At 40.4% G+C, this 22,004-nt stretch overlaps 1 protein-coding gene and 1 non-coding gene across 4 annotated transcripts in view; both read right to left on the bottom strand.

Moving 5' to 3' along the window:
• The window catches only part of Ccar1 (cell division cycle and apoptosis regulator 1), a 49,285-nt gene that overhangs the window by 21,784 nt on the left and 5,497 nt on the right, over window positions 1–22,004 (bottom strand). For all 3 annotated transcript variants that reach the window (XM_042696315.1, XM_042696317.1, XM_042696318.1), the window contains exons 3-13: window positions 18,794–18,966; window positions 18,441–18,485; window positions 16,191–16,223; window positions 12,383–12,576; window positions 9,455–9,569; window positions 9,150–9,342; window positions 7,634–7,763; window positions 7,237–7,398; window positions 3,681–3,906; window positions 1,293–1,406; window positions 466–632 (exon numbers count right to left, since the gene is read on the bottom strand). In XM_042696315.1, the coding sequence (XP_042552249.1) occupies window positions 466–632; window positions 1,293–1,406; window positions 3,681–3,906; window positions 7,237–7,398; window positions 7,634–7,763; window positions 9,150–9,342; window positions 9,455–9,569; window positions 12,383–12,576; window positions 16,191–16,223; window positions 18,441–18,485; window positions 18,794–18,966 (1,552 nt within the window). The remainder of the gene's footprint in view (window positions 1–465; window positions 633–1,292; window positions 1,407–3,680; window positions 3,907–7,236; window positions 7,399–7,633; window positions 7,764–9,149; window positions 9,343–9,454; window positions 9,570–12,382; window positions 12,577–16,190; window positions 16,224–18,440; window positions 18,486–18,793; window positions 18,967–22,004) is intronic.
• On the bottom strand, window positions 757–823 carry LOC122122392. Its single transcript, XR_006150153.1, has one exon. It is a non-coding gene; the product is annotated as a small nucleolar RNA SNORD98 (small nucleolar RNA).

Below are 22,004 nucleotides of genomic sequence, written 5' to 3'. Positions count from 1 at the left end.
CCATTCAGATTTCATGTGCTAAAAAAAGAATATGCTCAATTAAGTCAAGAAATATACCAAAATACACACGACAAATAAGCCTCAAGAGAAAATATGGCTGAACAAAAATAACCAGCAACTACACCATTTTGTAACAAAAGAATTAAAATGAAATGAAGTTCTCTCTTGACGATCTTCTCCAGCTATACATGAAATGAAAAGTATTTTCAACATACATCCAACTTTAATAGTACAGCATAATGAAACATTTAAACTTTCAGTTTATTTGATTAGTTCTTAATCCTTTCCCCCCAAAAAACATTTTTTGGCACCAAGTAAATTTTTGCTATAAGTGGGAATTTTCTTTTGAGATTACCTGCATGATGAATGTTGCTAAAATAAGGAAGGGGAAAAGGCTGATTGAAAAGAACCTCTATGTAAACTATTACAAAAACATTTCTAATACAGAAATGAATCAATACTTACCATTGTGTGCATACACTTAGATCAATGCCTGTCAGGGCCTTACAACAACGAATAGCAGTCTTAATCAACACAGAGGGATCCTTTTCTGGGTCTGGTCCATCCAACGAAGGAGACCAGTGGCCTCCAATGGCCATGGCTTCATCCTTGCCTTTCATGCCCACTAAAAACTAAGTCAAAACAAATAATCATTTACATATATTACATATCTATTACAAATAAATACTTGAAAAGGAAAGGTACAAACTTTCCCAATATCATTTTTACTACCTCTGGTATCTGTTAGTCAAGGAAGAGTTCAGAGTTCATTGTTTTCCACACTGCATTTCAGCAATGGAATAGGATTTACACATCATAACTCATCCTTAAAATACTTCATAATAAAGAGCTATTTAAAAAAAACAAGCTATAATTTGAACTTGAACAGCATCCAAAAAAACTGAATCCCATTATCATTAACACTTTACTACAAATACATCAAAATAACAAATTAGTTATGTAAAATAAGATCTAGTCATAATCAGCAATAAGAAAAACAGCTACATGACTGACTTACTTGTACCTTCATAATATTTTATTTTGTTTTTGTTAGTCCTGGAGCTTGAACTCAGGGCCTAGGCACTGTCCCTGAGCCTCTCTGTGCTCAAGGCTAGCACTGTACCTTAATATTAAAACTTTTCATAAAATTAAAAACACGTTGCTTTAAGAATATTTAAAATCATTAAAAAATGAAGTTTTAAAATTATGTACACATACACACACATAAAAAACCCCAAAAAACTAAGATAAATGAATATACACCTAAAATTAAGATAAATGTTTCATTATACCTTAACAAGTCTAGCAGGATGCTGAAATCCGTCTCGAAGTTCTTGTGGGTCTTCAGCAAGAGCACATGACTTATGATACAAATCTTCCATACTAGGGCTAGCCATCAGCATTACCTATTATAGTCAAACAATTCAATCCTGTCAAAAGTCTAAAGCAATGTAAAAGAATGAGAAGTACTACTAAACTTACTAACTTACATATTAGATTGTTTTTAAAAACTAAAATGGAATATAATGCTATTTTAAAATGGCATTAGATACCTTATAAAGCTTTAACTTTTCAAAACATGACTTTTAGATCCATGTTTTAAAACAGAAGAAAGCTGCTAGGTACAATGGCTCAAGTCTGTAATCTACTACTACGCAGGTTTAGGCAGGAGAATCATGAATTCCAGATTAGCTATAAGGTATATAACAAAATGTTCCAAAAACAAACAAAAAACAAAATCAGCCAGGCACTGGTGGCTCACACCTGAATGCTAGGTACTCAGGAAGCTGAAATCTTAATGTTGTCATTTACTTATGCCTATAATCCTAGTTACTCAGGAAGCAAAGATCTGAGGGTCAGTGTATGAACCAGTCTGAGCAGAAAAATCCATGAGATGCTTATTTCTAGTTAATCAGAAAAAGCTGGAAATGGAAGTATAGCACTAACCTTGAGTGAAAAAAGCCAAAAGAGAGTATTAGGCCTGAAATCAAGCTCCAGTGCTAGCATGTGCACGAGTGTACACAAGCACACACATGCACACCAAAAAACAGAAAACAAAACCAATAAAAACCCCACCCCAAGCTTATCACTGGTGGCTCATACATATAATGCTAGTTGGTTAGGGGGCGAAGACTACAAAGATTAAGATTAAAGAAAAAGTCTATGAGATTATACCTCAATGCAAAGATGTTGAGCACAGCTGCATACAAAGCAGGTAAAGCTGGATGCCAGTGGCTCATGCCTGTAATCCTAGCTTTTCAGGAAGCTAAGATCAGGGACAAGCCAACAGAAAAGTGAGACTCTCATCTTTGGAAGTTAAGCAGCAAAAAGCTAGAAGTGGAGGTATGGCTCAAGTGGCAGAGTACCAACCTTGAGCAAAAAAACTAAGAGAATGCCCAGACCCTAGAGTTCAAGATCCTTTATTTACATACATAAATAAAACAAAAGCAAGCAAATGGATGGTAGCTCAGGCTCACCCTCAGGGAGGAAGCAAGACCCTACCTTAAAAATTACCAGCACAACAAAACAGGCTGGAGGCACCAGTGGACACACCTATAAACCTAGCTACTGAGGAGGCTGAGATCTGAGAATAAATTTTGAAGCCAGCTCCTGTAGTAAAGACAGTGAAACTCTTATCTCCAATTAAGCACAAAAAAGGGAGGGAGGTAGGAGAGGAAGGGGAGACAGACAGACACACACACACACACATGGGTATGCGGCTGGAGATGGGGTTCAGTGGTGAGTGATGATGGAGATCCTACTGCCTGGTAAGTGAGAAGCCCTGAACTCAACCTGCAGTAGGTGGGGGAAAGGGAACAGAGGAGAGGGAAAAGAGAAAGGAATAAAGAAAGGAAAGGGGAAGGGGGAAAGGAAGTAAGAAAGAGGAAGGGGAAGGAAGAGAGGAAACTAATGCTAAGCAACATACTTGGTATCACTCTAAAGACTATTATGTTTTTTTTTTTTGGTCCAGTCATGGGGCTTGAACTCTGGGCCTGGGCATTGTCCCTCAGCTCTTCAGCTCAAGGCTAGCGCTTTACCACTTGAGCCCAGCGCCACTTCCGGCTTTCTTTCTTTTTTTTTTTTTTGCTTATGTGGTGCTGAGGAATTGAACCCAGGGCCTCAGGTATGCAAGGCAAATGCTCTACCACTGAGCCACCTTCCCAGCCTCTCTGAAGACTATTATGTAGTACATTCACCCAATATTAAATTTTTATCTTAGGCTATAGGAAGGCATATGTAACACTCAATTTCTATGAAGTCTGAAATGTTTAAAACAATAGGTACTGTTTTATAGCTTCAGATTTGGGATAGAGAAATTAAATTAAAATTAAATTGTGGGGGCTGGGAAGGTGGCTCAGAGTGCTTGCTTTGCATGCATGAGGCCCTGGGTTCGATTCCTCAGCACCACATAAGCAGAAAAAGCTGGAAGTGGCGCTGTGGTTCAATGATAGAGTGCTAGCCTTGAGCTGAAGAGCTCAGGCCCAGAGTTCAGGCCCCACCACCACCAACAACAAAAAATTTAAATTGTGTAAATAGCCAAGATACAATCAGGCAAAGAAGAAAAACTTAGGTATTCAGGTCTTTTACCTAATCACTAGTTCCTAAAAATGTCCCATATATTGTCTTATCACTAATAACTAATAAAAAGTCAAGCTGTTATATGGTGGTGGAATACAAACCTTTGCACTGTATAAGTGGTCAGCATCCGGTGGATCAAGAATGGCCATATTTTTTTCTAAAGATTCTACTTCTCTGTGCATTACATAGAAATTGCAGTAATTTCCCAGCTGAAATGGTCTTGACAAAGGGAAAGCATCCACCCATGTAAACTGAGCATCAAAAAAGTCACTAGGTATATATAAATTCTGATAACGGCGCCTTAGTTCCATCATGTCACAACTAGGACTGAAAAACAGATAAAGTAATGAACAGCCTTAATACCAAAGGATTTACAAACATTCATTTCATACTGAAGCTAAATATATAACCCAACATAAAAATCAGCAAGATGAAAATGGACAAATATTAACAAGCTATATATCTGCAGAAAAACATGTGACTATCATATTTATGGCCAAGTGCCAGTGTCCTAGCTAATCAGGAGGCTGAGATTCAGAGACTATAGTTCAAAGCCAGACTAAGCAAAATAAGCCTAAAAGACTCCATCTCCAAAAATTAGCAGCAAAAAACCAGACTGAAGGCATGGCTCACTAGTAAAGCAAGCAAGTAAGCTGAGCAACCACAAGGCACAGAGTTCAAACCCTGGAACCAGTAATTTGTATACTCACTTTTTTGAGTTTTGAATACATTTTAAGTGCTACTTTTACTCTTCGATTTCTATGTCTACCTTGTAATTCTTTAGATAAGACCCTTCCAAATGAATTAACTGTAACCCAACTCCAGAGAACAGAACAAAAGCAGTTCTGCCTCAGTTAAAGTATGCATTAATTGAAAACATTACAGTTCATAAAAGAAATGCAGTTGGGCATCTGTGGCTCATGCCTATAATCCTAGCTACTCAAGAGGCTGAGATCTGAGAATCTCAGTTCAAAGCCAGACTGGGCAGGAAAGTCTGTGAGATTCCTATCTCCAATAAAACCACCAGAAAACCAAAGTGGTGCTGTGGCTCAAGTGGTAGAGCATTAGCCTTGAGCTGAAGAGCTCAGGGGCTGTACCCAGTCCCAGCATTCTAGCCCCACAACCACCACCAACAAAATGCATATAAGGATAACAGTACATACCCAATTAGTATCTGAGTGCCCCTCAATCAAATTTATACAATGAATAAAAAATACAATACTGGGAGCTGGGAATGTGGCTTAGTGGAAGAGTGCTTGCCTAGGATGCATGAAACTCTGGGTTCATTCAATTCCTCAGTACCACATTAACAGAAAAAGCCAGAAGTGGCTCTGTGGCTGGTGGTAGAGTGCTAGCCTTGAGCAAAAAGAAACTTAGGGATAGTGCCCAAGCCCTAAGTTTAAGCCCCACAGCTGGGGGAAAAAAAATTTTTTTTACTCTACAGTAAGCTCCTAGCTCATACATACATCCAATAAATAAATAAAGTAAATAAATCCATGTGAAAGCAAAACCCAAATGTTATTTGGAATATCCACATTCCTCATGGCCCTTACTATGTGAAAGATTATGACATATACTTGCTTACTAATAAAGAGGGTAAAGTTTTTGCCTTTTAAAATCTGGCAGGTATTTTTAAAGATGACTTCCATTTTACTAAGAAGCAAAACCTTCAAAGGATAGACAAAGGTAAATCCATCTGGGAAAAGGTGGAGAGGTACCAATTAAAAGCTTAAGAAGGGCTGGGAAGGTGGCTCAGTGGTAGAGCGCTTGCCTTGCATGGAAGAGGCCCTGGGTTCGATTCCTCAGCACCACATAAGAAAAAAGAAAAAAGCTGGAAGTGGTGTTGTGGCTCAAGTGGTAGAGCGCTAACCTTAAGCTGAAGAGCTAAGGGACAGTGCCCAGGCCCAGAGTTCAGGTCCCACGACCGGACCCAAAAAACAAAAAAACAAAACTCAAGAAGCCAGGCACCGGTGGCTCACGCCTGTAATCCTAGCTACTCAGGAGGCTGAGATTTGAGGATCGCAGTTCGAAGCCAGCCCAGGCAGGAAAGTCCGTGAAACTCATCTCCAATAAGCTACCAGAAAACCGGAAGTGGTGCTGTAGCTCAAGTGGTAGAACGCTAGTCTTGAGCTGAAGAGATGAGGGACAGCTCTCAGGCCCAGAGTTCAAGGCCCACGACTGACAAAAAATAAACAAATGAACAAACAAAAGCTTAAGAAATAAAGTGGAAAACAACCATTGATGAAAAGCTAACTATATTGTCATTATATTATTTCTTCAAAAATATAATGCCATCTATTATAATCATATAAGAAAACTTTCATTTCCACAACTAGAGATGAAAGTTTAAAATGGGGATTAGCTGGATAGGGATTGACTTAAAAGGAGTTAAGTGAACTATGAAGGTCTAACTTTTTAAAAAGCTCGAAAACTACTAAATTTCATATCCTTTGTACCTACTCTTCTCAGAATAGCACTTAATATTGGTAACAGTGGGTTAAAGCTCAGTTTCTCATAGCTGAACATGATGGTACACAACTATAATCCAACATTCAGTAGACAGAAAATTAAATTTACAGCCACTCAAAAGGCTAGCTTACAGGCAGGAGTCCTCATCCCTAACTTCTTGTTAAGCTGGGCATCTCATTAACATTTTGCCAGAATTGGTGTTGAACTACAAGCCTTCTGATCTCTACCTCCAGAGTAGCTTGGATTACAGAAAAAAGCCAATAAAATGCATTGACCACTGTTTTAAAATTTTTCTTATTATACTGGCAATTTTTTTCCAACAATCAATCTATTCATAGCTGCCAAAATATCCAGTATCATCATTTTATGGAAAATCTGTAATTGCCACATGCTGGGTATTAAGTGCTTTAGATTATAAATGCAACTTACTAGCAGTAATTCTCCAAGTTGATATGAAATTAAGCATATGGTCAGAACTTCTTAGTAATCTGCTCCAATGTTTCATTTCAAAGTCTGAATAATGTTATTTATATGAGATATACAAACACACATTATATGTCTGTTTCTATATTACAGTACACTGCCATAGCTAAAGACCAATTGGTTTATTATTTTACTACAAAAGATTATTCAAAAATTTAACATTAATCAATAGACCTGGATCTTAAATGATATTAACTTTAAGGAACAATGTTATTATGAAAGAATTTCCTCTAGAAGCCTCCTTCTGAAGTAACTGGCATTCTTTTTTTCCCCCATGCCTGATCTGGGGCTTGAATTTGTTTCCTAGGTGCTATCCCTGAGCTGTTTTGCTAAGAGTAGCACTCTACTACTTGAGCCACAGCTCTACTTCCAACTTTTTGGTGATTAACTGGAGATCAGAGTCTCATGGACTTTCCCACTAGGGCTGCTTTCAAACTGCAATCCTCAAATCTCAGCCTCCTGAGTAGCTATAGCTATATAAGCTATAAGCATGAGCCATCAGCACCAAACTAATAACTGGTATTATTAGTGGTATAGAAAAATAATGCTCTGTCAAGAAAATAATTTCAAATTACATTTGTGCCCTTAAGCAAACACACTAAATATCAGTAAGTGAATTTTGAAGAAAAGCTAATACCACACTGTATACCAAGTTAAACTATGTGACTAATAATTTAATAAATAACTGGAAGAAAAAGAACCTACCAATCTAGAGAAAACTTGGAAAACTGCACTGTGTAACGTGGAACAACACGTCGAACTCTCCGAGGTGATCGCTCTCTCTCTCTTCGAGGAGATCTCTCCCGGGAACGTTTCCTCTGAGGTGATCTTTCTCTGGATCTACGTCTTTCTCTCTCCCTTTCACGACTTAAAGCAAATTATTTTTAAATTAGTAATACTTTTAGTATTATGGAAGAGTTCTTTAATGAGATACATTTACTAGGTAATGTAAACAAAATTTCACAGAAAACTCTTAAATTGTGGCAATATATGTTATACAATTTACCATCTTTACCATTTCTAAGTGTACAGTTCAGTGATACTAGTACTTCACATTTTTGTGCAGTCCTCTCCACCATCCTAGGGCATTTTTACAACATACCTTCGGTCATCTTTCCTGTTAGGTACTTGATCCCCTCTGTCATTCCTTCCTGAAAATCTAGAAGGTGGATCTAACCTTCGTGTTGGTTGGGGCTGTGAAACTATGCGAACAGGAGGCTGCAATAAACCAGCTTTGAAAGATACAGAAAAAAATTTAACTTGTTAAAAAAAGTTCAATAGCATTAATTACATGGTTGAATTACAGAGCCAGCCAAATAACTGGAATCACTAAAACTGTTTAACTAAAGTTAGGAAAATTTACTATTATTGAAGCTGACAATGTATTACTTCATGAGTATTTCCCAAAATTGAAAGTTTAAAAACACATTTATGTTTTATTTTCTACTTCCTAGGTACAGTACAAATTTAAAATAATTATGGACAAATATGAGTCCTTCATAATCAAAGATTTAAAATGTTCACTTTCAACATTTCATCATTGTGCAAGGAATGAAGATATTTTTCTTTAAAATATGATTAATCTCATTATTTTAAAGGTTTAAAGGTCTTTAAAGTTCTCTAAGGTAAACAGAAGTACTACATTTCACAAAGTAAGAAACATGAATATGAAGCATAAATTCATTCTTCCCATTAACATGATATATGACATTCACCATTCTATAGATAAGACTATTATTCTGTTACTACTTTATGATGAAGATATTAATTCCTTGTATGTAATGCACTATTGTGTTCTTTCTTCTCTTTTTTTGGGAGAGGTAACTAGGGTTGGATCATGGGGCATACCACTTGAGCCATGCCCCAGCTTTATAGTGATCATTTGAAGTTCTGCTTGGCAATTTGTGTCAGGAAAAACTCAATTACCTGTCTCCTAAAAAAACAAAATGTTACCTTGGAAACATACAAGCAGTTTTCAATTTAGTAACATGTTCCCTGGGACTAACTGTAAAAGAAAGCAATGGAGAGCTGGGCACTGATGATTTATGCCTATAAGCCTAAACTACTTACAAGACTAAAATCTGAGAATCGCTGTTCAAAGCCAGAACAGGCAGGAAAGTCTATAAGACACATCTCCAATTGACCAGAAAAAAAGCCAGAAGTATAGGCTCAAGTGGTAGAACATCAGCCTTGAGTGAAAAACTAAGAGTGTTCTAGACATGAGTTCGAGCTCTAATACTGCCATGCACACACACTCACACACACACACAGATACACACACACAAACTCACACTCACATTCACCTTTCAAGTTAGGAGTGGTGATAGTGGTGATACATAATCCCAGAACTGGGGAAGCTGAAGTAGAAGGATCACAACAAATTTCTGATGGAAGCGGAAAAAAAGGAATCAAGTCTATAAAGTGTTATCTTTAGATTTCTATATCCCTGAAATTGTTCTCATCACTCTTAAGTAAAGTAAAACACACTTCTTCTGAAATACATTAAGGACATTTAAGTTTCCTTTCAGGTTTTCATAACTAAAAGTATATAATCATTATAACTTGTATCATTTTACGTTGGGCAGAAACAAAAAGAAAAGACATACTGAATACAATACCTTTCTGCTGTGGCTGCTGTAAGAGAGGCTGTGGCTGAGTCTGCAACAGTGGTGTAATAGAAGCTGCTGAAATCTGGGCCTGTAGAAGTGATTGAGGCTGGGGCTGAGCCTGAACACCAAATGTTGTCTGTGGTGCAATTGGCTGAAGTACAGCAGGAGGAGTCTTCAGTAAAGGCTGAGTTTGGGACTGATTCTTAAGGGGGGAAAAATTAAAAAAAGAAAAAAAAAGAAAGAAAAAATAAACTCTCTTGTAATCAGAAGACTCAATTATCAAGTTTTTATACTAACATGATTGTTTCATGTACCTGATTTGGTAGTGTTTGTATTCTTTGTGCATTCCACTTAAAAGGCATATTAGGATTATAAGTAGCTTCAACCAATACTCTGTCACCCACTTGGGGGGTTTTCCCTTTGACAGCGCTAGAAAAAAAACAGAAACTCAATTAAAAGAAGTTCCCACATATACAAAAATTTATACAAAAGAACAAGCATTTATAATACTATATGCATAGTATTTAAAGTATATACCTGAAATGAAAGCCTAGCAAGTTTTTTTTTGGTCAATCATGGGGCTGAAACTCTGGGCCTGGGGCCCTCAGCTCTTCAGCTCAAGGCAAGTGCTCTACCACAGGAGCCACAGCTCCACTTCCCATTTTTTTGACGGTTAATTAGAGATAAGAGTCTCAAGGACATTCCTGCCTGGGCTGGCTTTGAACTGCAATCCTCATATCTCAGCCTCCTGAGTAGCTAGGATTACAGGTGTGAGTTGCTGGTGCCTGGCTTCCTAGCAAGCTTTTTAAGAAAGTACATTATTGGCTGAGGTCTTGGATCAAGTAGTGTAGTGACTGTCTATCACATGGAATGCCCAGATTTCAAACCCCACAACTGTCTCCACCTCTCCCTACACTCTACCCTCCGTCCCCCAAACAAGAGGCTTGAAAAATCTTCAAAACTGAGCTGGGCACAGGGCTTGTACCTGCCATTTTAGCTACTCATGAAGCTGAAATCTGGGGAATAGTGTCCAAAGCCACTTTAGGGAGGAAAGTCTGTGAGACTCATTTACAATTAAGGACCCCCCAAAAAACAGAAGTGGATTTGTGGCTCAAGGAATAGAGCGCCTTGAGCAAGAAAGCTCAGGGACAGTACCCAGGCCCTGACTTCATGCCCCAGGACTAGTCTAATACAAATAAAAAACAAAAAAACAAAAAATCAAAACTAATGTTTTACCTTTTTTTTTTCTTTTTTGTGTTTGTGGTGCTTGAACTCTGGGCCTGGATACTGTCCCTAAGCTCTTGAGCTCCAGGTGAGTGCTCTACCACTTGAGCCATAGCAGTTTTCTGGTGGTTAATTGGAGATAAGAGTCTCATGGACTTTCCTGTCTTGGTGGGCTTTGAACCATGATCCTCAGATCTCAGCCTTCTGAGTAACTAGGATTACAGGCGTGAGCCACTGGTGCCTGGCATGTTTTACCTTCTATAAACAAACAGTATTATGTCCCCCAGTCTACAGTACTTTTCTTTTTTGTCAGTCATAGGGCCTGAACTCTGGACCTCAGCACTGTCTCTCAGCTCTTTTTTTTTGGGGGGGGGGGGTGGTGGTGGTGTGTCGGTCGTGGGGCTTGAACTCTGGGCTTGGGCGCTATCCCTGTGCTCTTTAGCTCAAGGCAAGCACTCTACCACTTGAGCCACAGCGCCACTTCCAGTTTTCTAGTGGTTTTATTGGAGATAAGAGTCTCATGGACTTTCCTGCCCAGGCTGGCTATGAACCGTGATCCTCAGATCTCAGCCTCCAGAGTAGCTAGGATTACAGGTGTGAGCCACCGGGGCGCCCAGCTGTCCCTCAGCTCTTTAGCTAAAGGCTATCACTCTACCACTTGAGCCACAGCACGTCTTCTGGCTTTTTCTGCTTATGTGGTGCTGAGGAATGGAACCCAGGGCTTCATGCGTGCAAGGCAAGTACTCTACCACTGAGCTACCTTCCCAGCCCTTACAGTACTTTTCTAATCCTAGAGTGTGATTTGCTTTGAATAAGACAGAGATTTGAAAAATAGGAAGTCCAACTAGAGAAAAATCTTGCACAGTATTATATTTCCCAAATACAATAATCCTAAGGCACATCAATAGAAACAGACTTGAAGTATCTAAGGAAGTTCAAGTTTCTTGCTACACGACTAAGCTACTTAAGTACTACTGTGAATGTTATTCCATCAATCTTTTGATCATAATATTATGCAATTAAAAAGTTAACAATCTGGGGCTGGGAAGGTGGCTCAGTGGTAGGTAGATCGCTTGCCTTGCATGCATGAGGCCCTGGGTTCGATTCCTCAGCACCACATAAGCAAAAAGAAAAAAGCCTGAAGTGGTGCTGTGGCTCAAGTGGTAGAGCACTAGCCTAAAAAAAAGTTAACAATCTGTCTCATCAGATATGTCAAACACAAGGTCAGATTTTCAAAAGCCTAATACTATTTCAACCCCCATCCAAATCCATGAGTATCAACAGAAATGTCACTTAACTCTGATAAAACATTTTAAGGAATTCACCATCAGTTATTTAATACTCAAACAAAGGCAGAGATAAAAACATAAGGCAAACTAAATGATTAAAAAAGAAGTACAAGCTAGCACCAGTAGGTCATGCTAGTAATCCTAGCTACTTAGGAGGCTGAGATCTGAAGATCATGGTTTGAAACTAGCCCAGAAAGTAAAACCTGTAAGACTTTTTTTTTTGTCATAGGGCTTGAATTCAGGGACTAGGTACTGTCCGTGAGTTTTCTTGCACAAGGCTAGTGCTCTACCACAGCCCCACTTCTGGTTTTCAGGTGGTTAACTGAAGATAAGTGTCTCAGCGACTTTCCCGCCCAGGCTGGTTTTAAACCATGACCCTTAGATCTCAGCCTCCTGAATAACTAGGATTACAGACACCAAAACCCCGCTGCCTATGAAACTATGAGCACAAAAGCCGAGAGGCAGTGGGCAGGTCCAGTAGTTCAAGCCCCAAGACCAGTACATACGTACAAATTACAGTTAAACTACAAATGCTCACCACAATTGAATACTCTATACCAAATACATGAATCTGTCAGGAGACCGATAGAAAGGATGACATTGATAAAGATACATTTTACTCATAAACTGACGTGTTAAAAATTGAAACTCGTTTGTAAAGGTAATTTTAAAAAATAAATTTAATTTTTTAAAAAAGGAAGCTATCTACCAACATCAAATAAAGTTTACCTAAGCTGAAAGAATACATCTTCATCCACAAATCCAAAGGTATCATGTAGCTTTGTAACCACTCCTGTGAAAACTCGCTGTTTCTGAGGCTGAGTTTGTTGCTGACTGGACCGTGGTGTTGGATATGATACGGTTATCTGTGCTGCAGGCTGAGGAGTAGACAGGCTAAGGCTCGTAGGCAGTGCAACCGCTGGCTAGCAAACAAAATCAATTATCACATTAAAACATTAACATAAAAATTTGTAAAAAACTAAAATAACTGGTTAGAAAGCCGGGCGCTGGTGGCTCACGCCTGTAATCCTAGCTACTCAGGAGGCTGAGATCTGAGGATCGCGGTTCAAAGCCAGCCCAGGCAGGAGAGACCGTGAGACTCCTATCTCCAATAAACCACCAGAAAACCGGAAGTGGCGCTGTAGCTCAAGTGGTAGAGCGCTCGCCTTGAGCTGAAGAGCTGAGGGACAACGCCCAGGCCCAGAGTTCAAGCCCCACGACCGACAAAAATAAATAAATAAATAAAATAAAATAACTGGTTAGAATCAAATCTGAAAAACTAAATTATTTTCAACCTATTTCATCAACAAGTTAAATAAGTGTTTTAATAGTCCATACCAAAAAAAAAAAGGTATACTAAGTTTCAAAAACATTATTTTAGTTATTGAGTAGAAATTCAAAATCCACTCCAGCAACTGGGTGCTACTGGCACTCTGTAATGCCAGCTACTCAGGAGGCTAAGATCTGAGGATCTTAATATGAAGTCAGCCTGGACAGAAAAGTCCTTAAGGTTCAATCTCCAATTAATCAGAACTGGACTCAAAGCTTAAGCAGAAGAGTGCCAGCCATTAGGAAAGAGAGTGTGAGGCTTTGAGACCAAGCCTTGGTACTGGCACCAAAAGAAAAGAACACACGCACACGCATGCATGTGCACACATACACACCAGGGTGGAAGTGTAGCTCAAGTGGCAGAGTACCAATCTTGGGTGAAAAAGCTAAGGGACAATACCCAGGTACTGAGCTCAAGCCCCAGTACTGGCAAGGGGGGGAGGGGGAGAGGAAGTCATTTCCTTTTTAAAACTGCCTAGTAGATTTCATTACAATTTCATAACATGAAAACATTCCAGGTCAGGAAACTATGGTCTCTAGGCCAAATATAGCCCATATCTTGTCTTTATACAGTTAGCAAGCAGAAAATGGCTTAAAAGAATATGTGACAAAATTCTGTTGGGTGCACAAACATATGGTAATGCTATACATTAAAATCTAGGGGCAAGCCAGGTGCGGGTGGCTCAAGTCTGTAATCCTAGCTACTCAGGAGGCTGAGATCTGGGGATCGTGTCTTAAAGCCAGCCCCAGCAGGAAGTCTGTGAGACTCTTATCTCCAATAAACCACCAGAAAATTGGAAGTGGTGCTGTGGATCAAGTGGTAGAGCGCTAGCTGGACCTGAAGAGCTGAGAGACAGTGCTCAGATCCAGAGTTCAAGCCCCATGACACCCCCCCCCCCCCCCCCGCCAAATAAAAATCACTAGTGCCTAGTGGCTCCTGTCTATAATACTAGCAACTCAGGAGACTGAGATATTAGGATGCTGGGCAGGAAAATACATAATATTCTTTTTTTTTTTTTGCTTATGTGGTGCTAAGGAATGGAACCCAGGACCTCAGGCATTCAAGGCAAGCGCTCTACCACTGAGCCACCTTCCCAGCCCTACATAAGATTCTTAACTAGAATTAAATACTAAAAAAGCCTGAGGTAGGGTTGGGAAGATGGCTCAGTGGTAGAGCACTTGCCTTGCATGCCTGAGGCCCTGGGTTCGATTCCTCAGCACCACATAAGCAAAAAGAAAAAAGCTGGAAGTGGCGCTGTGGCTCAAGTGGTAGAGCGCTAGCCTTGAGCTGAAGAGCTGAGGGACAGCGCCCAGGCCCAGAGTTCAGGCCCCACGACCGGACCCAAAAAAAAAAAAAAAGCCTGAGGTAGAGCTGTGGTTCAAGTCACAGGGCACTAGCCTTGAGTGAAAGAATTCAGGGACAGCACCCAGGCCCTGAGTTCAAGCCCCAGGACTGGCAAAAATAATAGTAATCAGCAAAATTGTGAGCACTGGTGGCTCAAACCTGTAATCCTAGCTACTCAGGAGACTGAGATCTGAGAATCACGGTTCAAAGCCAGCACCAGCAATAAAGTCCAGGAGACCCTTACCTCCAATTAACCAACAGAAAACCGGAAGTGGTACTGAAGCTCAAGTTGTAGAATACTAGCCTTGAGCTGAAGAGCTGAGGGACAGAGCTCAGGCCCAGAGTTCAAACCCCACAACCAATAACAACAAAAAGAAATAAAAGGGCTATTAGTGTGGCTCAAGCAGTAGAGCACCAGGAATAGTAAGCACAAAGCCCTGCACTCAAACACTAGTGCAAAGAGAAAAATCAAAAACAAACCAAGGAGCTGAGAACGTGGTTTAGTGGTGGAGTGCTTGCCCCTAGCATGCATGAAGTCCTGGTTTGGTTCCTCAGTAGCACATACAAAGAAAAAGCCTGAAGTGGTGCTAAAGCTCAAATGGTAGAACATTAGCCTTGAGCTGAAGAGCTGAGGGACAGTGCCCAGGCCCTGAGTTCAAGCTCCAGCACTGGCAAAAAACAAAACAAAATAAAAAACAACAAACTTCTGGTCCTCATAAATGTTAAGCATTGTCTCTCCTTCTGCACTACACCTTCAATCACTAACATGCCAATTTTTTATTATTGTTGGTCATGGGACTTGAACTCTGGGCCTGAAAGTTGAACCTCAGCTTAAGGCTAGCGCTCTACCACTTGAGCCACTGCACTACTTCCAGTTTTCTGAATGATTTATTGGAGATAAGAATTTCAGGGGCTGGGAAGGTATGGTAGAGTGCTTGCCTTGCATGCCTTAGGCCCTTAGTTCCATTCCTCAGCACCACATAACCAAAAAGAAAAAAGCCAGAAGTGGAGCTGTGGCACAAGTGGTAGAGAGCAAGCCTTGAGCTGAAGAGCTGAGGGACAGCGCCCAGGCCCAGAGTTCAGGCCCCATGACTAGACCCCCCCCCCCCCCAAAAAAAAAGAATTTCATGGATTTTCCTTCCCCGGGCTGGCTTTGAACCAAGATCCTCAGATCTCAGCCTCCTGAGCAGCTAGGATTACAGGCATGAGCCACCTGCGCCCAGGTCCATGATACTCTTATCTCCAATAAACCACCAGAAAATTGTAAGTGGTGCTGTAGCTCAAGTGGTAGAGGGCTAGCCTTGAGCTGAGGGACAGTGCCCAGGCCTAGAGTTCAAGCTCCATAACTGACCAAAAAAACAAAAACAAACAAACAAACAAAAAATACAAGAAAGAAGCTAGAGGTGCCTGGCTAGAAAGCATGAGACCCACTTCAAAACTCTAGTCCACACATGCAAAAAATAAAAAATTCTTTTATTTCCTATAAAGAAAATATGAGACAGGGTGCATAATTCAAATAGTAGGACACTTGCCTAGAGAGCGATCTAGATTTCATACCCCAATACTAAAAACGAAAATAAAAAAGGAAAAAGATAATGTGAAAGAAGCACAAATCCCTAAGTACAAACCCAAATACTACAGAAAAAGCCAAAAAAAAGTTTTAAGTTATAGTAAGATTTCATACTTTATAATAGCTTGGCATGTAAGCAAAACTCGCAAACTACCATAACACATTCCTATATTTACTTAGCAATATAAAGTCACAGAAATTTGAATGAAGATATAGGATAGAATTAAAATTTCAGTTGTCCTCTTTATTCAGATATCAAAATAAATGAATAATTAAAAACCCAGGAAACTAACCTGTGTTAAAATGGTCTGCTGAGGCTGCTGTAACTGAAAGAAATAAAAATAAAAAATAATCAATCAGAACTGCTTCACAGAAAAATACCTTTTAGGGTCGGAAATGTGGCTTAGTGGTAGAATGCCTAATATGCATGAAGCCCTGGGTTTGATTCCTCAGCACCACATAAACAGAAAAGTTAGAAGTGGCACTGTGGCTAGCCTTGAACAAAAGAAACTCAGTTACAGTCCCCAGGCCCTGAATCCAAGCCCCAGGATTGGCCAAAAAAGAAAAAATAAAGAAGAAAAAAAAGAAAAGAAGAAAATATACCTTTTGCTTTTTTTTTTTTTTTTTTTTTTGATTAGTTGTGGGACCTGGACTCTGGGCCTGGGCGCTGTCCCTCAGCTCTTCAGCTCAAGGCTACAGCATTATCACTTGAGCCATGGTGCCACTTCTGACCTTTTCTGCTTATGTGGTGCTAAGAAATCAAACCCAGGGCCTCATGCATGCAAGGCAAGCACTCTACCACTGAGCCACCTTCCCAGGCCATACCTTTTAATTTTATTGAGCCTTTTTTTGTTGTTGTTGGTGGTGGTGGTGGTCGTGGGGGCTGAACTCTGGGCCTGGGTGCTGGCTCTCAGCTCTTCAGATCAAGGCTCAAGGCTAGCACCTACCACTTGAGCCACGCACCACTTCCAGCTTTTTTCTGCTTATATGGTGCTGAGGAATCAAACCCAGGGCCTCATGCATGGGAAGCAAGCACTCTACCACTGAGCCAACTTCCCAGCCCTATTATGAGTCTTTTATGATAAAAGTCCAAGCCAGCCTTGAATTTACCATCCTCCTGTCTTATTCTTGGCAAGAGCTATGATTATAGTTCTGTACTATCAGGCCTAGCAGAAAATTGCCTCTTAAACACTACAGTTTTTTTTTTAATATATGAAAAATAACATACCATTTGTTATAAGACTAGCTATAACTTTTTAAGCATCTGCAAATCTGTAATTTGTTCCAAAGCAAGCATTTAGCTAAATTTAATTAAGTTTCACACCTGATTTCTGAGGATCCTAGTTCAATGCCAGCTTATACAGGAAAGACCATGAGACTCTCCTCTCTAATTAACCACCAGAAAACCAGAAGTGGTGCTGTGACTCAAAGTGGTAGAAAAGAAAGAGCTCAGGGATAGTGCCCAGGCCCATGACTGATCAAAAAAAAGGAAGGAAAAAAACAATAAAAAACAAAACAAAAAAAAACAAAGTCCTGGCCATCCAGTTCATATATATGCCTAAAATGAGACACACTCCTATTAAGTGGTCAGATTTGCCCTAGGCAGTTACCTAGGTATATGAGTATATACACATTGCGATATAACCTTCATGGCAACAGTAAGATCTTTTGTTTACTAGAAAGAAAACAAACTGATGTGAAGGATGAAAAATAAACTACAGAATACAAATATAAGCATAACAATCTATAAGCAGTTCTAATTCAAAACAATTTTTTTTGGGTGGGGGAGGTCGGTCATGGGACTTGAACTTGGCCTGGGCACTTCCCACAGCTCTTCAGCTCCAGAGCTCTACCACTTGAGCCACAGCACTACTTCCGATTTTCTGAGTGGTTTATTGGAGATAAGAGTCTCACAGACTTTCTTGCCAGGGCTGGCTTGGAACCGTGATCCACAGATCTCAGCCTCCTGAGTAGGTAGGATTGTAGGCCTGAGCCACCAATGCCTGGCTTAAAATAGTTTTAACCAGGGACAAGTGGCTCACACCACTCAAGCAACTCCAGAAGCTGATATGAAGATCACAGTTTCAAGCCAACCCAGGTGGGAAAGTCTATGAAACTCTAGTCTCAATTAAGCCAGAATTGAAACTGTAACTCAAGTGGTACAGTGCCAGTCTTGAGCAAGAAAAGCTCAGCAGCAGTGCCCAGGTCCTGAGTTCATGGCCCAGGATTAGCAGTAAAAAAATAAATAAATAAGCCGGGCGCTGGTGGCTCACGCCTGTAATCCTAGCTACTCAGGAGGCTGAGATCTGAGGATCGAGGTTCAAAGCCAGCCCGGGCAGGAGAGACCGTGGGACTCCTATCTCCAATAAACCACCAGAAAACCGGAAGTGGCGCTGTAGCTCAAGTGGTAGAGTGCTTGCCTTGAGCTGAAGAGCTGAGGGACAGCGCCCAGGCCCAGAGTTCAAGCCCCACGACCGACCAAAAATAAATAAATAAATAAAAAATAAATAAATAAAAATTTGGCATGGGAAATATAAACTAACCTGTTGCTGCACACTATACAAGGCCTGCTGAGGTTGTGAATATTGCTGAAAGATGAAAAAAGTCAGGTTATTCAATGAAAAATGTGTTAGTTTTATACATTCTCAAAAGTGACATTCTTGCATTATATAGTCAAAAACAAACTTTCTAGAATAGCTAAAGTTGAATTTTTTTCAAATAATATGTGAATTTTCAGTATGTAATTCTACTTTCCCATATATGCTAGGCATATAGAGTATTTTTTCTTACATGTTAACTTTTACCATGAAAAAAAGCATTAAGATAGTCACATATTCCTTGTTCTAGCTACTCAGATTTATAGTTTATGTCACACATTAACTTATTAAAAGCCCACCTGTTGCAATGCAGCTGCAGCAGCAGCAGCTTGTTGCTGTAATGCTGCAGTTTGTGTTAACTGATAGTTTGCTGGTGTTTGTGTGGTCAGGCCTGCTGCTGCCAAGGCAGTCTGCTGGGTATAAATGGTAGGAGATGCTCCAAGAAGTGATGGCTGCTGAACACCTAGTGCAGCTAAAATGACATTAAAGGGGGTGAGGAGAAATCAAGATTATTTTGCTTCCTTCCATCCATTTTCCATGAGAACTTAATTACTACGGAATTTCAGTGGTGCTGCTGAACTCAACTGAGACTAGCTAGCTACACAAGGAGACCATCACTCAAAACCAAAAAACAAACAAACAAAAAAACAACCACAAAACAACCTGGGTGCTGGTGGCTCACACCTGTAATCCTAGCTACTCAGGAAGCTGAGCTCTAAGGATCATGGTTCAAAGCCAGCCAGGGCAGTAAAGTCCATGAGACTCTTCCCTCCAATAAACCACAAGAAGTGGTACTATGGCTCAAGTGGTAGAGTGCTAACCTTGAGCTGAAGAGCTGAAGGACAGCGCCCAAGCCCAGAGTTGAAGCCCCATGACCAACAAAACAACAACAAAAAACCAGTCAGGTGCTGGTAACTCACACCTGTAATCCCAGATATTCTGGAGGTTGACATCTAAGGATCAAGGTTAGAAGCCAACCTGGGAAGGAAGTCTGTAAGTAAGACTCTTATTTCCAATAAACTGCTCAAAAAAAGCCAGAAGTGGAGCTGTCCCTCAAGTGGTAGAATACTAGCTTTGAGATGGGCCTGTAATCCTAGCTACTCAGAGGAGACTGAGATCTGAGGATTGCAGTTCAAAGCCAGCCTGGGCAGGAAAGTCCATGAGACTCTTATCTCCAATAAACCACTCAGAAAACTGGAAGTGGGACTGTGGCTCAAGTGGTACAGTTCAAACCCCAGGACTGATGACAAAAAAAAAAAAAAAAAGAATACTAATTTTGACCAAAAAGAAGCACAGGGATAGTACACAGGCCCTGAGTTCAAGCCCTAGAACTGGCACAAAAAACAAAACATACATAAAAAATAATTCAACAGTACAAAGATAAATAACCTTATTAGTACCTAGACAAAGGACCTGAATAAGTATTCCTCAAAAGTGATATAATAGCCGAGTACTGGTAGTTCACACCTGTAATCCTAGCTACTCAGGAGGCTCAGATCTGAGGATGACAATTCAAAGCTAGCCTGGGCAGGAAAGTCCATGAGACTCTTATCTCTAATTAACCACCAGAAAACCAGAAGTGGCACTGTGGCTCAAGTGGTAGAGTGCTCGCCTTGAGCTGAAGAGCTCAGAGAGCACCCAGGCCTAGAGTTCAAGCCCCACAACTGAAAAAAAAGGCAAACACAGACTAGTTATTAGTGTTCAGTGGTGCAATGCTTGCCTAGCATAAGCAATAATCTGAGTTTTGATCCCCAGCAGCAAGTGGGAGTAAGCCCATGCATTTAAACAGACATGCATGTAGGCATAAAAACAAATGGTTAACAACTGCTGATAAGGATGTGGAACACTTGCAGACTGTTCGTTGGAATGTAGATTATTAGTATCATGGAAACAGTATGGAAGTACCTCAAAAAATTAAAAATAGGGGCTGGGAAGGTGGCTCAGTGGTAGAGTGCTTGCCTTGCATGCCAGAGGCCCTGGGTTCGATTCCTCAGCACCACATAAGCAAAAACAAAAAAGCCGGAAGTGGCACTGTGGCTCAAGTGGTAGAGCACTAGCCTTGAGCTGAAGAGCTGAGGGATAGTGCCCAGGCCCAGAGTTCAGGCCCCATGACCGGACCCAAAAAAAAAAAAAAAAATTAAAAATAGAACTACCATATAATTCACCAATGGATATTCAAAAGACATGAAACCAGTACAGTCTATATTCAAAGAGTCTGCATCAACAGTATGAACCAAACTCAGGTCAAAATTTTTTAACAAGAGTACTGTGTCTATAGTGAACATATACAAACTTTTTTCTGTATAAGAATAAAGTACACCCAGGTGCTGGTGGCTCACACCTATAATCGTAGCTACTCATGAGGATGAGATCTGAAGATTGAAGTTCAAGGCCAGCCCAGGCAGGACAGTCCCCATGCAACCCTTAACTCCAATTAACCACTAGAAAACCAGAAGTGGCACTGTGGCTCCAAGTGGTAGAACACTACCCTTGACCTAAAGAGTTTAGGGACAGCGTCCAGACCCCGAGTTCAAGCCCCATGACCAACAAAAAAGAATACAATACAAAGCATTTTCAGTGTCACTTATTCAAAGATAACTTTCTTAGAATCAAACACCTCCTTGGACAATCTGCTGCAGCCTTCAAGATTATTTTTTTCTTTTAGTGCCAGGGCTGGGGCTTGAACTGAGAGCCTAGGCATTGTCCCTGAGCTTTTATGCTAAAGGCTAGCACTCCTCCACTTGAGCCACAGCTGCATTTCTGGCTTTTTGGTGTTTAATTGGAGCTGAGTTTCAAGAGTTTTCTGCCTAGTCTGAACTTTAATCCTCAGATCTAAGACTTCTGTGTAGATAGGATTACAGGTGTGAGGCACCAGCACCCTGCTCCAGATTCTTTTCTAACTAAGCCCATATGATAGAACCCAATGACTGAAAATATTTATTATCATTGACTTAATATTAAGTTGGAAGACTCTGGCTCACATCTATAATCTTAGCTACCCAGGAAGCTGAGAGTAAGAAAGAACTGGAAGATAAGTTTGAAGCTAGTATCAGCAGAAAAGTCACTAAGACTCCTGCCAAAAAGCTGGAGTTGTGCTCAAGCCTATTATCCTAGCTAATCAGAGAGGCTGAGATCTGAGGATTGCAGTTTGAAGCTAGCCCAGGCAGAAAAGTTTCATCTCTAATAAACCACTCACAAACCCAAAGTGACACTGTGGTTCAAGTGATAGAGTGCTAGGCTTGAGCACAAAGAGGCTCAGGGACAGCACCCAGGCCCTGAGTTCAAGCCCATGACTGACCCCCCCAAAAAAGAGTTAGAAGTACTATGGTAGAATGCTAGCTTGAGTAGAAAAGTGAACAAGAGTAAGAGGCCCTGAGTTCAAGCCCCAGTATTGCAAAAAGAAAAAAGAATGGCAATTTCTGTATCGTTCTTAGAAGAAACAGAATCAGAAATACAGGCACAAAGAACAAAAGTGTCATTTTCAGTGGCATGGTAAAACACCTGTCTCGT

Source organism: Dipodomys spectabilis, unplaced genomic scaffold, assembly GCF_019054845.1.
Source record: "Dipodomys spectabilis isolate Male_0828 unplaced genomic scaffold, ASM1905484v1 ptg000207l, whole genome shotgun sequence".
NCBI lineage: Eukaryota > Metazoa > Chordata > Mammalia > Rodentia > Heteromyidae > Dipodomys > Dipodomys spectabilis.
Note: the sequence above shows the minus strand (reverse complement) of the source record. Positions and strands in the feature narration are given on the sequence as shown.